The following is a 15,333-nucleotide window of genomic DNA, read 5'->3' on the forward strand; positions in this document are numbered from 1 at the left end:
TTTAATTGGATTTATGTTATTTACAGTGTTCCCCTGTTGAAGGGTCATCCCGAAATGCATTGGGACAGATAAACACTACATGGGAATTGCAATGCCACGCTACAAGAAAAGGATGAACATGTTAGCTGATGACATCATCGTGATAAAATAAATACTAGTCAAATATGACAAAATTAATGATTGTACATGTGATGTTTCGTGGCTTTTGAAGAATTCATTTTGACTTTCTGATTAAGTTGATTGATGATAGGACTATTTTTTAAATGAAAGTTGTTGAATCATTTGCTTAAATATTGAAGTAAGAGTGCCAGGATTGTCTTGTGAACAGTGCAACTTGTCTCATTGTGACATTTCTGTGTCTCAATTTACAGTGCATTTATAACTGACAGGAAATGGTCAGTACACAAGGTAGCACGCTATTTGAGCATTGTTTATTTGTTAATATAAGTTAAAGCAAATTGAAAATTTGAGGTGTGCAGGTTATAACTTCAATAGGGTAACACAAATGACAGAGCACACACTGGATACTTGGTATTGGCGGAAGACCACGAGCGATCTTCGCCCCTTTATTTATATCCTCTGGCCACGCCGGGCCAGTGGGTGATACACTGTTTGCAGGCCCTTCCGGGCCGAGTCCCTGGTTCTGCTCTCGTGGGACTAGGGTCATTACAATAAGAGCGCTCTCATTACTTTGCTCTCCAAGGAACACACACTGATAAACCTTCACAGAGAAACTAAACAAGGAATACATTGCAATTATCGTTAGCTGTTACAGCATGGCTCCTGCAACGAGAAAGAGTAAGAATACACAGCAGAGAAGCTTCACAATTTCAATGCGAGGCATTTTAAATTGAGGCCTACATTAACAATGGTCAAGGTAATATGAAAATCACACAATGTAAATAGAAGCGTGGTGCAGATTAAGGTGAATATGTGTGCAAAAGCATTTTAAAACAAAATCCCCATCAATTTCTAGATCACAGTAATGTAAACAAAAAATGTGGAGAATAAAACAAACACTGGGAGCGGATGTCTTCTTGTGTTAATCCTCAAATTAAATCTACGTGCACGTTTTTATTCACAAAATCCCGATATGTATGTTTAGAAACGGAGTTGCTTTTCTCAGTATAATCAGCGAGTCGCAGTCCAACATTTAAAAGTGCACCGTCTATTGTGGATCCTATAACCGGTTCAGGCGCAGCACAGACACTGGCGTGGTAAAACGCATTGTCTTTGTTTACTGATTACACTTTAGCCAGGAATAGCCTCGGTGCTAGAGTTAATTTAACATCTCAGCTGCGTGGGAGCGTCCCAGATGTCCGCACCACTGCACAGTCACTGCTGCTGCCCTGCACCCACCACGCCCAGGATCCGAGCATTGTGAGCGGGCGCCGCCTCACCGCGAGGCGGGCACCCACGGGGGCGGGGCGGGATGCACGTTAAGCTGTGTATGCGGCCGTTACTTCCGCGTCGGTGTCAGGCTCCTCCCCGAAAAGGACGGCGGCGCGAGCTCCGGGCAGGAGTAGTAGTTTGGTGTCGCCGTGTCTTCTGAGGTGCCGACCATGGCCACCCCTCCTAAGCTGCTGTGCGGGGGGCTCCTGTCCGCGCTGGTCCTGCTGGCCGCTCTCTGGTACCGCCCGGCTCCCGAGGACATCCTGCAGAGCCGCCTGGACGTGGTGCTCACCTCTCTGCTGCGCGCCGAGCGCAAGGTGGAGCTGGGTGGCCTGCCCCCGCCACGGGTGGCCATAGGTAAGCACAGGGCGACGGGTGCGCATCAGAGGGGGCAGTGGGGTGGACGGGGTCGTGGTCCGGAGCTAAAGGATGCGAGGGATACCGCTTCTGCGGGAGAAGGGAAGAGGAGGAGCGTAAATTGATCCGGATTCAGGAGTAGAGAGGTGGGCGAACCAACAGAGAACAGAGCGAACCAACAGAGAACAGAGCCCAACCAAGGAGCTCGGCTTGGAGCTGGTGCTCGAGCCGAGCCCTGAATTTTTTTTCCCATGCATATTATACAACACATAAATATGACAAAGTCTCTATAATATTCCAATAAAGTCTATTTCTTTAACATGGGGAACCTTTGACATTAATATGTCACATTCTAGTACTGCACTGCGAAGTATTTACTAAAAGTGTTTTTTTTAACATGAACCATTAGTGAACTAATAGGCAAGATAGCCTTAATGTAAACCCTGTAGTACTAGATTATTATAGAGAAGCAACACTGTACATTAAATCAAACATAATGCGTTTTTGTACAACTGTTATTCTGAACTCGCATATTTGAAAGTGCTTTGCAATAACGACGAAAAAGGTGTTTTGGTGAAATTAAATATTTTTCCAAGCAGGGGCGCGGTGATGTATCTAATGTTCTCGTTTCACTTTAAACAAATCAGCCAGTAAATTGGTATTTGTCATTTCTTACACTAACACTTTTTTTTTTTACCTCTGTGCATTTTTCTGTATGGTTCAAACTTGACCTGAACATGACCGCCAGTTACATTACACAAGATCACATTCATATTTTTTTAGGCACTGGGAGAGTACGTGCTTTGTACAGAATCAAAATATATTGAGTTTACGCTGAGACTCAAACCTGGTTCCCCACATCCAAAATGGGTATGTCTGGCTGTAACACCACATCCTAGATAGGAGGGTGGAAGGTAGAAACCAGAATAAAAACTCGGCTCGCTGTGCGCTCGTCGTTCCAGCAGGAATCGCGCTGAGCCAGGATCTGGCTTCAGGCTCTGACTTGAGCTTTTTCATCGTCTCACACACGTCTAATAAGAGCTAACACTATGTGGCTACCACAACCCACCTTATTCTAGTTTTACTTACTTTTTAATGTTTCAGCACAACTGCAGAAAAACAATAATTGATTAGTTTGCAGGTAGATAAAAAGCTGCTATATGCCTATAGTACCTTGTGCTATTGTTCTCGACACAAACTTATCATCCCTTTATTGCCCTGGTAGATCTGTATGTTTTGTGGAGCAGGACTCCCATGTCATTAGTTTCTTGAGCACTGTTCTCTATGATTATGGCATGTTGCTCAGTAGTAGATTGTTGGGCTCTGCCAGAGTCCTTGAGGATCACCCAGAGCAGTACTTCTTTTAAACATGGGTGACTCCTGTTGCAATCGCCAGACTATAACACTATCAAAGGTTGGTGGTACTGATTATAAAGGTGGGGTACATCACTTTTTATCAGAGCTCTCCCCTTCCTGTTAAATCGGTGTAGTATGTCATGACTGAACCCTGTTGTTTCCCTTGAGTGTATGTGGTATGTGCCTGTGTGTGTAGCTTTGCTGGGGCCAGGTAGCCTCTAAAGTTGTTGGGGGCTTCATAAGGTTATTGGCAGTGTCAGCTGTCTCGCTACTTGTCCGTCTGTGCTGCTATATAGATTCATCCCTCGAATCTTCATCCGAAGGTATTGCTTTGCAGTTTAAGTTGAGCCAGTTCACCAGGTCAAGCTGTGACCTGAACATAGACAACATTTGGAAAATGACTGTGGCCTTGAAGCGTGTCCTGGGGTAAACCAGTTGCAAACTATGCTGCCTACCCATGCTTTTCCTTATGCTGTGATTAATGATGCGAGCAGAAAAAAGTGAATCTGACAGTCACAAAAGGAAAGTGTCTGGTTCACCTATAAATGATGACCCTGGAGCTATGATCAACTGAAAAAAAAATTCTCTTTGGTGTGTACCCGCAAATGGTTGAAGCTAATTGTGAATTTAACTAGATAGGTGACCTATTGCATGAGGCTTGAGAAAAAATGTTTAATAATCACCAAAGGACTAAGAGCGGGGTGTGTTTAGGGGTGATACAGTAATGATTAAGAACTCTGGAACAGTGATGAAAGAAGATCAAATTATCAAGGAACTTTCATGATTATGGAGATGAGAAGAAATGTTTTTTTGAAAAGTATCAACTTTCTAGGGAATGGTTTCTTGTTGGTTAAGGGATTTATTCCACCTGAAAGTTTGCAGGATAAATTAGTAGTGATTGGTCATTATGTACGGTAACCCCAAATTGTGTAAGCTATCTTTCATCATTCGCAGAGTTGAGTCTCTTGTGATTGAATAGGGAAAATGGAGGTGTTGGGAAATGTGGTGATAAAAGGCGAGCACAAAGATATCAGGAAACAAATAGAAAATGCTTTAAAATCATAAATCATAATGGTCATAGGACCAAGGGCAGGATGCCCGCACCATGCTCTTAATTTGCGGGTCTTTAAATTGTAAAAACAGTATTGCTTGGTGTTAGAAATTGGGTTTCTGATTGGCCGAGGTATGCACCCTATCCAAGCACGAACCACAATCCTAGTAAGGGTAAGTCCCAACACACCCTAAATTATCCTGTGCACACCTCCTGGTACTTTGGCACAGAATAGTCAGGCTTAATTTAAAAGGAAATGTGTAAAGTATCTCTGCAGTGCTTCAAACAGTGACACAGTGAAAACACCACAAGAAGACTCCACATAAGATTGGAAAAATAGAGCGTAATTAAAAAAATAAAACCAGAGACAAACGGCAAAAAAAACGAGTAGAAGGTGAGGGATGCATTTATGTAAAATAGTGCTTAGAAGCAATAATCACTTAAATGGGTTATCTGGTCATACTGGACTGGGGCTAAGTAAAAAATTCAGCCTGACCCCGATGGAGTGCGGGCCAGATAGAGGAACCCCCTTGGGCCCACTGAACCAAAGTGCCTTGATACGGTGTCGTTGACACAGAAGCGAGGTACAGTCGAAGCGATGCGTCAGTGTTGAGCCATTCAGTGGACAAGATTCTTCTCATTTCTCCACACAACTGCATCGGTTCAGAGTATGAAGCACTGGCTCCGAATGCGATGCACGGCTGCTTCTCTCACTGTAGGTGAAGTGTCGATTCCAAAGGCGATGCACTGGTTCCGAATGCGATGCGCCAGGTCCGCTTCTTGCAATGAGCAGGATGTGCTGGTTCCGATTCATACAAAGGCGAAGATGCACTGGACCGATAAGAATGTGTGTTCTGGAGGTAGAAGCACCTTAGGCCTCTCTTCCAAGGGTCCAGGACTGAGGTGGCACCACTTGGCGGGCAGATTCACAGCTTACAGAGTCCAGATGCAGGTAGTTAGTCTTTGATATCCCTGAGACTTAGACCAGGAGGCAAGCCAGCAAGCCCTTGGAGTCAGTCTGGGTTCAAGTTAAGTAGGTCCAGTCCTTCTCACCTGGTCAGGAGAACAGCAGGGAGCAGGGCAGCTCTGTAGGGCAAGAGTGCAGCAGTCCAGCAATGCAGCAGTCCAGCAGAGTGGCAGTCCTTTCAGCAGTACAGCAATTCTTCCTGACAGTCTTCAAAAGTCCAAAAGTGTACTGAAGTTAAGGTGTCAGAGGTCCAGTACTTCTACCTAGTTGTGTCCTTGAGGTGGGAGAGACTTCAAAGAAAGCTCAGAAGTGTACAGAGGCCCTCCCTTCCTGCCATTGCTACAGACTCACTACATGGGGGCATGCCCCCCTTTTTTGTGTGAACAGGACACAGCCTTTTCAGGTGTAAGTGTGAGACTGTGCCTAGCTCCTCCCTCCTATCATCCAGAATGGCCCTTCAAGACACACCTAAGCTTCCTTTGTGTGTGGCTGTCTAGAGGGCATACTCACAGCCCAGCTGTCACCCACCCCAGACTGAACAGAAACAGACAGCAGGCACCAAATGGCTTACATAAGTAAATGCCAACTTTCTAAAACTGTTGTAACAAGATTAGTATGAAGTTCCTGAGGGGGGATAGTAGAGAAAGGAAGGGGAGCAGGTGGACTAGGTATAAATTGCGAGGATCAGTGAACCCCAATGTCAGAGCAACACCAAACACGGAGGACGAATTCCTCCTATTCTGAAAAAAAGACCCTCACACACCCAACAAGCGGGTGTCTTGCTTCATCATTGGTTCTGCTCCTACTCGGGTTGGCGGTGCAATACCCGATCAGGCACCCTGAAAGGGGCCTACTTAGCAGAGATCTTTATTCAAGCCGATGGGTGCAGTGCGTGTGAGGGCCCTAGATAGAGAGGCGAGTGTAGGTGATGATTGTAGTGTAGTGTGAGTTAAAACAGGGAACAGGGGTCCACTCAAAATTATTTTAATGGGATGTGGCCACTGCCCTGGTTAAAAATATAAAGAAAAGTAAAACAAAAGATTTCCCGGTGGGAGATATTATTTCCTGCTCATAAGTCAGGGCACAACTCTCAAACACCATTCATACCATTCATTTTTGTGGAACGGGAAAACACTCGCCAGAAAGGAAAACCACCCAGTCTAATGATACTGTAAAAAATATACACTTTATTCTAGAATATACAACACTAATCAATAAATAAAAGTTAAAAAACATAAAAAACACAATGGAATGCACAGTTAAAAGCCACCTAATGTGGACGTGGAGAAAATTAATCTAAAGAGACATTTATATCTGTCTTTAGTCTGTCATTTCGGACCATCATTTGTCAACACTACGAGGAAAAATATTCCTTTAGTTCAGTTAGAATGTTGGCAATGCCGAATATGACTTTGAAGTTGGCGTCGACGCGTTTCGGAAGCTTAAGAAATGATAATGGCTTCCTTCCTCAGGACAGTTTGTATACGTATTCTCCACAAGCTGATAGAAAACCGTAATGATTGTAATTTTCGTAAAGAGGCCACAACATATATAATGATCCTCAGCTTCACTTCCGTGACAGTCACCTGGCTTTTCTTTCCTCTCCTACCTTAATGTTTGGAAAGATGTTTTAATCGCGACCCTCGTCTGTTTCAATAAAAAATATTTTTCATCGGTAGGAGGTTTTAAGCGGTCCTTATAACTCGCTTGGTGCGATGTTTATTTGAAATTATCGGTCTCACAGTTATTTTAGGTGCTGTTCTTTACCGAGATACATAGGTCTCGTACCCTGAATAGGCTTGTTGTCCGGCTACCGGGTAAAATAGTGCACGAGGCCGAGATACGTCGATCTCGTTCCTTAATTGGGGTTCTTGTCCAGCAACCGGGTAAAATAATGCACGTGGCTAGTGTGTGCACACGGCTGGCGTTCCCGGTGCTAACTCTCGTGGCGTCTTTTCGATCACCGCTTTAGTGATTTCCTCACTAAAGCGGTGATCGAAAAGACGCCACGAGAGTTAGCACCGGGAACGCCAGCCGTGTGCACACACTAGCCACGTGCATTATTTTACCCGGTTGCTGGACAAGAACCCCAATTAAGGAACGAGATCGACGTATCTCGGCCTCGTGCACTATTTTACCCGGTAGCCGGACAACAAGCCTATTCAGGGTACGAGACCTATGTATCTCGGTAAAGAACAGCACCTAAAATAACTGTGAGACCGATAATTTCAAATAAACATCGCACCAAGCGAGTTATAAGGACCGCTTAAAACCTCCTACCGATGAAAAATATTTTTTATTGAAACAGACGAGGGTCGCGATTAAAACATCTTTCCAAACATTAAGGTAGGAGAGGAAAGAAAAGCCAGGTGACTGTCACGGAAGTGAAGCTGAGGATCATTATATATGTTGTGGCCTCTTTACGAAAATTACAATCATTACGGTTTTCTATCAGCTTGTGGAGAATACGTATACAAACTGTCCTGAGGAAGGAAGCCATTATCATTTCTTAAGCTTCCGAAACGCGTCGACGCCAACTTCAAAGTCATATTCGGCATTGCCAACATTCTAACTGAACTAAAGGAATATTTTTCCTCGTAGTGTTGACAAATGATGGTCCGAAATGACAGACTAAAGACAGATATAAATGTCTCTTTAGATTAATTTTCTCCACGTCCACATTAGGTGGCTTTTAACTGTGCATTCCATTGTGTTTTTTATGTTTTTTAACTTTTATTTATTGATTAGTGTTGTATATTCTAGAATAAAGTGTATATTTTTTACAGTATCATTAGACTGGGTGGTTTTCCTTTCTGGCGAGTGTTTTCCCGTTCCACAAAAATGAATGGTATGAATGGTGTTTGAGAGTTGTGCCCTGACTTATGAGCAGGAAATAATATCTCCCACCGGGAAATCTTTTGTTTTACTTTTCAAGTATATTGGTGCTCTATTTCCCTTTGGGTTACTAAGAGCCCCTCTCTTTCCTTTTTACCTAAAAATATAAAGACGCACCCTCCCACTCTAAGGTATGTGGGGACGTGTGCTGGTGTGAAAGGTCAACATGTTTTTTGCCTTGATACAGTTGTTGGCAATTCTTCAGGACCAATAAATAAAAATTGATCTACCTACACTTTTTGGTGGTGGTCATGGCCTCATGGAGGAACAAGTATGACCACCAATACAGCACCCTAAAAAGTGGTACTAGTATTTGAATTTGTTTATTGTACAGTTAATAAAAACTCACAATGTTACACAATAGATAAAAAGTCATTGACTGTATAAAAAGGCTTTTACAAAGAAGGTGTTGCACATTGATAAAATCACAAGGAGTCTATAGTAAATTAATGAGTCTTTCCTGTTGGTCACAGCCTTAATACTTGTAGTTCTTATGGTATAAGGCTGTTTGAGAAATCACTGTTCTCCTAATGATTAGTTGTTTCACCCAACTGTCTTTTCGTTTAGTTTTGTGAGTGATTTCATATTTTATTATAGTTGCTTTAGCTCTAGTCTTTGTGGGCCTTATGGTTTTAAGGGCCGTTTGGGAAGACAACTATTCTGGTACGGTTGGGTTTTCGCACCCAAGTGTTATTTCATTTAGTTCTTTGGCCACTATTTCAAAGTATTTGACTGTTCTACAGTTTAACTGAGTCTCTTCGGGGTTGAAACAGAGCATCACTGCTTGCCTGCAGGTTTTTACGCCCTTCTGGTTCCATAGGGGCCGAAGCATGGAACGCCTTACATCCACAAGAGCTTTACAAATACAAATGATGTGTATAAGGTCCTCCTTCGCAGATTGGCAAAGGCGACATGTGTTTGATGGATTAGGCCTTTTCCATGGTGCCAGGTGACGTGCTATGGGTATGTTGCCTAAGCGCATGTTTAGGAACTTATGTTTTTTGTGTGAGGCCCGTTGATAGATACTCTTGAGGCTTTGTGGTTCTGTACCCTTCAAGCACAGCCCAACCGTGCGCTCTCTTGGTTAGGGTGGCTCGGTCCTCAAGTGAGGAGACCAGTTTGATGACTTTCGACACTGCCTTTTTAAAGGTCCCAAAATCCGTTCTTGTTTCCCAGAGCTCGTTTAGTCCTAGGCTCTCCAGTGAGTTTGTTAGGTAGGCCCTTGCAGGTGAGATTTCTTTGGAGCTCAATCCATAGGTTGGCGTTTAGGGATCCTTGCTCGGCGTCTTCAATTTTGCGCCAGCTTTTTATATATTGGCCTTTCCTCTCAACAGCTTGTTTCAGCAGTCCAAATTCGAGACGAATTTGAGCGGGCGAAGAGTTTTTAGGGAGGTGGAAGATTGCCCTATATGCACGGCTGATAGTGTTGTCCAGAGTACTTGCATCTTTACCTCGCATTGATTCGCTGCCGTAGGAGAGCATAGGCTGTAGGCGAGCTTTTATTACCTGTAAGAGTGGCGCTAATGTCCTGTCCGGGAGAGCTTTCTGCAGGGGCCTTATTGATAGTTGGAAAGTCATGCCTTTCCGGCGAATGGCCTTTAGTTGTTGCTTGAAGGAGCCGTTGCCCTCTATTATGACTCCTAGATATTTATGAGGTCACAAGTTCTAATCTTTGATTGTCCAGGTACCATGCAGGTTTCCGTTTTTTGTTGTAGTTCATTGGCATGACTTTGGTTTTGTTCAGATTGATTGTTAAAGAATTTTCTTTTGAAAATGCATTGGTTCTGTCCAAAAGGTTTTGGAGGCCAATAGGAGACCGGCTGATGAGGACCAGGTCGTCTGCGTAAAGCAGATTTGAGAGCGTAATATTTCCTAACCGAGGTGCGTGTGATGTAACTGTCATTAGCTCTTCGGGAAGGTCCGCAAGGAAGAGATTGAACAACGTTGGGGCTAGGACGCAGCCCTGTTTTAGTCCTTTGCTGGTCTTTATTTTTCTCGATAGGTGTGCGCCAGATCCCAGTTTTATTTGGACCCATGTGTCGGTATGCAACATTTCCAGCTGCTTTAGGAGGGGACCAGGGATTCCCCATGAGCTCAGCTTCCGCCACAGTTTGTGCCGATCTACATGGTCGAATGCGGCGCTGTAATCAATGAAGCACACGAACAGGGAGCTTTTTGCCGTTTTTGCTGCGTCGGACAATAGGGTTAACGCCATGATGTTTGTTAGGGTACCCTGGCCCATCCGGAAGCCCGTCTGTGTAGCTGGAATGATGTTCTTTTTTGTTGCCCATGTTGTTAGATCGTTCAAGATGAGGCCTGCGTAGTACTTTGCCTCTATGTCTATCAGGGCAATCAGACGGTAGCTGCTTTGATCGATCCTAGCGCCTTTTTTGTATATTGGACTTATTATCGAGCCACTCCAAGATCTTGGTATTTTTCCTGTTTCCCTTACTTCGTTGAATACTGGAGTCAATGTGGTGCACCAAAAAGCTGGATCCTGTTTGTATAATATCGGAGGGATCCCGTTTGGTCCTGGGGCCCCCTCAAGTTTCCCTTCGAGATTTGTTTAAGGATGGTATCTGCTGTTTCCTGAGCCGATAATTCATTTTCGATTATTCTAGGCTCAACTATCATAGGACTGGCTTCGTCCTCTGCTGGAGTGTGGGGCCCGATTTTTTTTTTTTTTTTTGTTTTTATTTTATTTTTTTTTTTTGATAAGTGTAACAGTTTTGTCCAATTGGTGGGAACCTCCCTCTTCAGAATCTGCCCCTCCGGCTGTCTTCATTACGGGATTGTTTGTATTAAAATGAGTTGTTAAGTAGTTAGCCCAATCAGATTCCCTGTATTTCGGAGTTAATACCGTTGTGGTCTGGCTGTTGAAGCCTGTGGATGGTCTTCCAAAAGCTAGAGCTATTCTTCTGCTTCGAATTATATAGAAATTAGCCCCATAGTTCTTTGTTCAATTGCCTTTTCCTTTCCCAAGTTTTCTTATATAGTAATGCTTTTGACCTGCGAAGCTGCAGTTGAATTTCCGTGTTGTTTGGATCTTGACGCAGTTGCCTGAGGGTCTTTTTTATTTCAAGCTTGATGTTTTTTGTTTCTGCTGTTGTTACTTTGCCAAGCATGAACCTTGTGGTATTCCCTTTTTGAACGTTCTTCCCTGTGGCATGCTTTTCTCCTGGTGCCGCTGTAAAGTCTTCCCAAAGGGCAAGGGGGTTGTTTGTTGTACTGGATATTTCCTGTATTATTGTTTTTGCGCTGGTTGCAAGAGTTTCCATATCCGTGGTCTTGCATCGTAATCGCTTGTAGTTAGCGGTATATTCTGTGCACATACTTCTTATTTCTGCTTCTTCGTTCTTACAGGTCACGGCTAAGTGGGCTTCTAGCGGCAAATGGTCGCTCTGCGCTCTGTCTCCTATCTTAAATGTTTGTAGTTTGTCGTACAGCGGTAGTGTAACTAGCATGAAATCTAGGTAGGATGAGGCAATTGACGAGTGGTATGTTGGTGCTGGAGGGATATCCTCTTTGAATCGTCGGTTGAGAACGCGCAGGTTCAATTGCTCTAGGGCTTTTACTAGCTGAGAAGCAGTATTGCTATGTTTGTGTCTGGAGGGGATAGATTGAGTTGGGATTTTCCATGCTGTATCCATTTCCTGCGTCATGTCGTCGGTTGCCAGTTCACCAAATAGATGGAGGTTAAAATCGCCTGCCAGTAGTATGTTATCAGTTTCCGCATCCTCCATGAGTCTTGTTAACTCTTGGACTAGTTCATTTGACCCAGTCAGCTTATTTTTTGGATGTATGTATGTGTTAACTACAAGTAACTGATGGCTTCCTTGGTTTTTATCAATTGTAAGTGATATTGCCTGTATTGCGTTCGGCGGGGTAATATTTATGATTGATGGTTTGATTTCTCCTATAACTGATATTGAGGCGAAGATTACCAGGCCGCCAGAGCAACGGCCGTACTGTGATTCTTTGCGGGCCGGGTGTGTCCAGGCTGTGTGTCCTTGTAGGGCTATGTCGTTGGGCTCCCATGTTTCCTGGAGGAGAATCAAGTCAAAGGATTGCAGGTAGTTCAGTGTTTCGGGGTCCTCCAGTTTGTCGGCTAGTCAGTTAATGTTCCAACTACAAATATTGAGTTTGTTTTTGGAGGAACCCACAGTTTTGGTGGCTAAAGCTGACTTTGTTTGTCAGTTGGTATCGCTTCCTGTTATTGTGCGAGTTATTGTTTCTTTACAAGGGGCTGTTCGTTGAAACATAGGGTTTTTGCGATTTCGCCAGCTGTTTTTCCCGTCCTGGGGAGTGGCTTCTAGTAGATCTAGTTCAACCTAAATGGAGTTGAGAGCATATGACAACAGTACTGGAGGAGGCAGACACTCATAGAGTAGTGTCGGTTACACCAGTCCTGGTGGCGTGTAGCCTACCACGGCGCTCCTTCCAGTCTGGGACGCTGTGGAAAAAAAACTTTCTAAAAGTGGCATTTGCTAAACTGTAACTTAAAATCGAACTACACCATAAGTTGTGTTTTTGAATCGTGTTGTCCAGTGACACCAAATGTGAAATGTCCATCTCTCCATAATTGGGAATTGCATTTAAAAGATGTAATTAGGTAATCCTACTGTTAACCTATGGAGAGAGAGAGGCCTTGCAATAGTAAAAAACTAAATTGAGAGGTTTTCATTACCAAGAAGTGGAAAACCTAAAAGTACATGTTCTGCCTGTTAAATACATTGCACCCTGCCTTGTGGGTCATTCAGGGTGACCTTAGGGGTGACTTTATATGCATAAAAAGGGAAGTTTTAGGGGTGGCAAAAGGTTTATCTTGCCAGATCAAAGTGGCAATGCAGACTGCACATACAGGCTCTAGATTTGCAGGCCTGAGCCATGGTTAGAGGGCTACTAAAGTGGGTGTCACAATGACTGCTGCAGGCCCACGAGTAGCATTTGATTTTCAGGCCCTGGGTACATGTAGTGCACTTTACTAGGAACTTATAAGTAAATTAAATATTTCAGCAACCCCATATAAAATTTGTTTTTATCTCTACTGATGACGGATGAAATCCAGAAACACGTGTATAGAAATATACAGCACTAACCTGCACCAACTTTGGTGGGACGCTCCAGTAAAATCTCAAGTAAGCATGTACTAAGAACTACATTTACCATAATGCTAAGGGGTGAACTGTGCTGGGAGTTGAAGCAGTGTGCTCCCACCCCTTCCTATTTTAAATATTTCAATTGGGTATGAGCTAATTTGGCCATGTTTAGTGGAGAGAGCACAAGCCCTTTAGCACTGGTTAGCAGTGGTAAAGTGGACAGAGTCCTAAAGCCGGCAAAAACAAGGTCAGAAAAATAAAGAGAGGACGTCAGAAAGTTGGAGGAAGACCAGTCAAAGGCTGTCCAGTCTAACACATGGCACGCAGACTTACCTTGTTTAAATACTTTTTTTGTGTGAATGGGATGTCGTTAATTTCCAACTTTTCTTATCATCCCTGGCAATTTTATTCTCAGTTTTCTTTTTTCTTATCGAGTTGCATGATGGCTCACTTGGTTCTGTTTAGAACTAATATTCATAAACTATGAAATCTGATTAGACGTACTAATTAAAAGAACAAACAAAAAATAAATCATCAAGTTTTAGAATCAGAACTAGTCTTGTGTTGTATCTAACACTGTGTTTAATCATTTACATGAATCCTCCTAATCAATACCTGACCTTTGGACCTAAAATATTGCCCTTTTATGTTTGTGGTGCAAGAGTGATAAATGAATGGTTAGGAAGCCAGTAATAGTGAAGAAGGAACATCAGATTATCTAGGACTCTTTGTTATTGCGGAGATGAGAAAGACTGTTGTGGTTGAATCGGGTGGGATGTGGAGTACATCATGGTTAGTGAAGGTGAATAATGGTGGAGATAGATGGGGATCGGAGTCATCAGATTAGTCAGTTTTCTAATGATAAGAACCTGTAGGATTATAACAAAATTGTATTGAAGTAAAGATTTTATAACTTGATAAGCAGTTTAAATTACAGAGAGTTCAGAGTTGAGAAGGATTTTGTATAGAATGTATACAAAGCTATATATATATATAGATAATGTGTGTGTGTGTGTGTGTATATGTTATATATGTTTTTTGCTCTGTCCATACCATTTTTTTTCTCTCTACGTATGTTTGCCAGTTTGCGCTGCATTGGTGATTATATTTTGATGTGTCTGTATTGTACATGCTTCTTGCAGCTGAAAATGTGTAATATTGGGGTTTTGTGTGGTCGTACACAGTTCTTTATTTGTAATCAGAATTAAATTCATGTATGTTCAAAATGTTATATTGAGAATCCTGAGCTACTCCTGGCAGTTGCGGGGTAACTGATGGCGGTGTTTGGATAGCTGTGTTTGAATGGTGTACCATCTACTCTGTCCAGTATATTCCATCTATCTTAGAACGTCACTAGAGCAGTAATAAACATGATACATTTTCACAAACTCCTTAAACAAATCATCCTTTAAAAAATTTACATCTTTGAAAGTTTGGTGGCTCAAATATTCTAAAATATTGAGTAAAACTGTGGCTGATAGCTTTGGCAAACCAATACATAACCTGCGCACGCCAACAATTTGGATGACCTGCTTCCCTCTCCATCTCACTTAACATGGAACCCGACTCTACAGTCTGTACACGATGTTGTTGCATATTTGATAATGTCTAGCTGCATTTCATTAAATCATTTTGTGGATTGCTTCTAGCCCCTAAATGTGTAGGCTGCTAACTACTATTTGTCCGCGTGTCATGTAATACCATATCAGACAGAGAATACCTACATGTGATACATACTATTTGAACAGGTATCAATGTGTTATTGATTCTGAGATTATATTTCATATTTAAGTGCTACAGCAGCATAGCGCAGGTGGAAGAATGATTTCCACTGCTACTTGTGAAACCTGCAATCCAAATATAACCTATTATGAATATTTATCTTGGGCGTAGCATCAGTTGTGTGGTGGGAAAAATTGCAGCGGTTGTTTATATAAGATTGAAATTTAAGTCCACAGAGGGAAAGCATATGATTAAAAAGCTCTTTGTGTTTGTATTTCATACGAATGCTTTACAATGCTTAGTGTCTGTTTAGATAGGAATGTGTGGTATTAGCTTGACGCTTATGAGGATGAAAGAAAAAAGTTTGCAAGAATTTTTTAATGCTAACAACATGGCAACCTAGAGATACACATCTACCCTTTTCCTGTTTGGTTAAGATGAGCAGTTAGCCCTAATCATGTGACTGAAATGGCACACTTCTTCGATTAATGTTC

General features: G+C 42.7%; 1 protein-coding gene across 1 annotated transcript in view; it reads left to right on the top strand.

Annotated features, from left to right (window-relative positions):
* Window positions 1-1,412: 1,412 nt before the first annotated feature.
* LOC144763228 (ADP-dependent glucokinase-like) overlaps window positions 1,413-15,333 on the top strand; it is a 157,223-nt gene continuing 143,302 nt past the window's right edge. The window contains exon 1 of the mRNA XM_078648624.1: window positions 1,413-1,749. Coding sequence (XP_078504750.1) covers window positions 1,563-1,749 — 187 coding nt within the window. The 5' untranslated portion in view covers window positions 1,413-1,562. The remainder of the gene's footprint in view (window positions 1,750-15,333) is intronic.

The sequence above is a fragment of the Lissotriton helveticus genome, chromosome 6, assembly GCF_964261635.1.
Source record: "Lissotriton helveticus chromosome 6, aLisHel1.1, whole genome shotgun sequence".
Classification (NCBI taxonomy): Eukaryota; Metazoa; Chordata; class Amphibia; order Caudata; family Salamandridae; genus Lissotriton; species Lissotriton helveticus.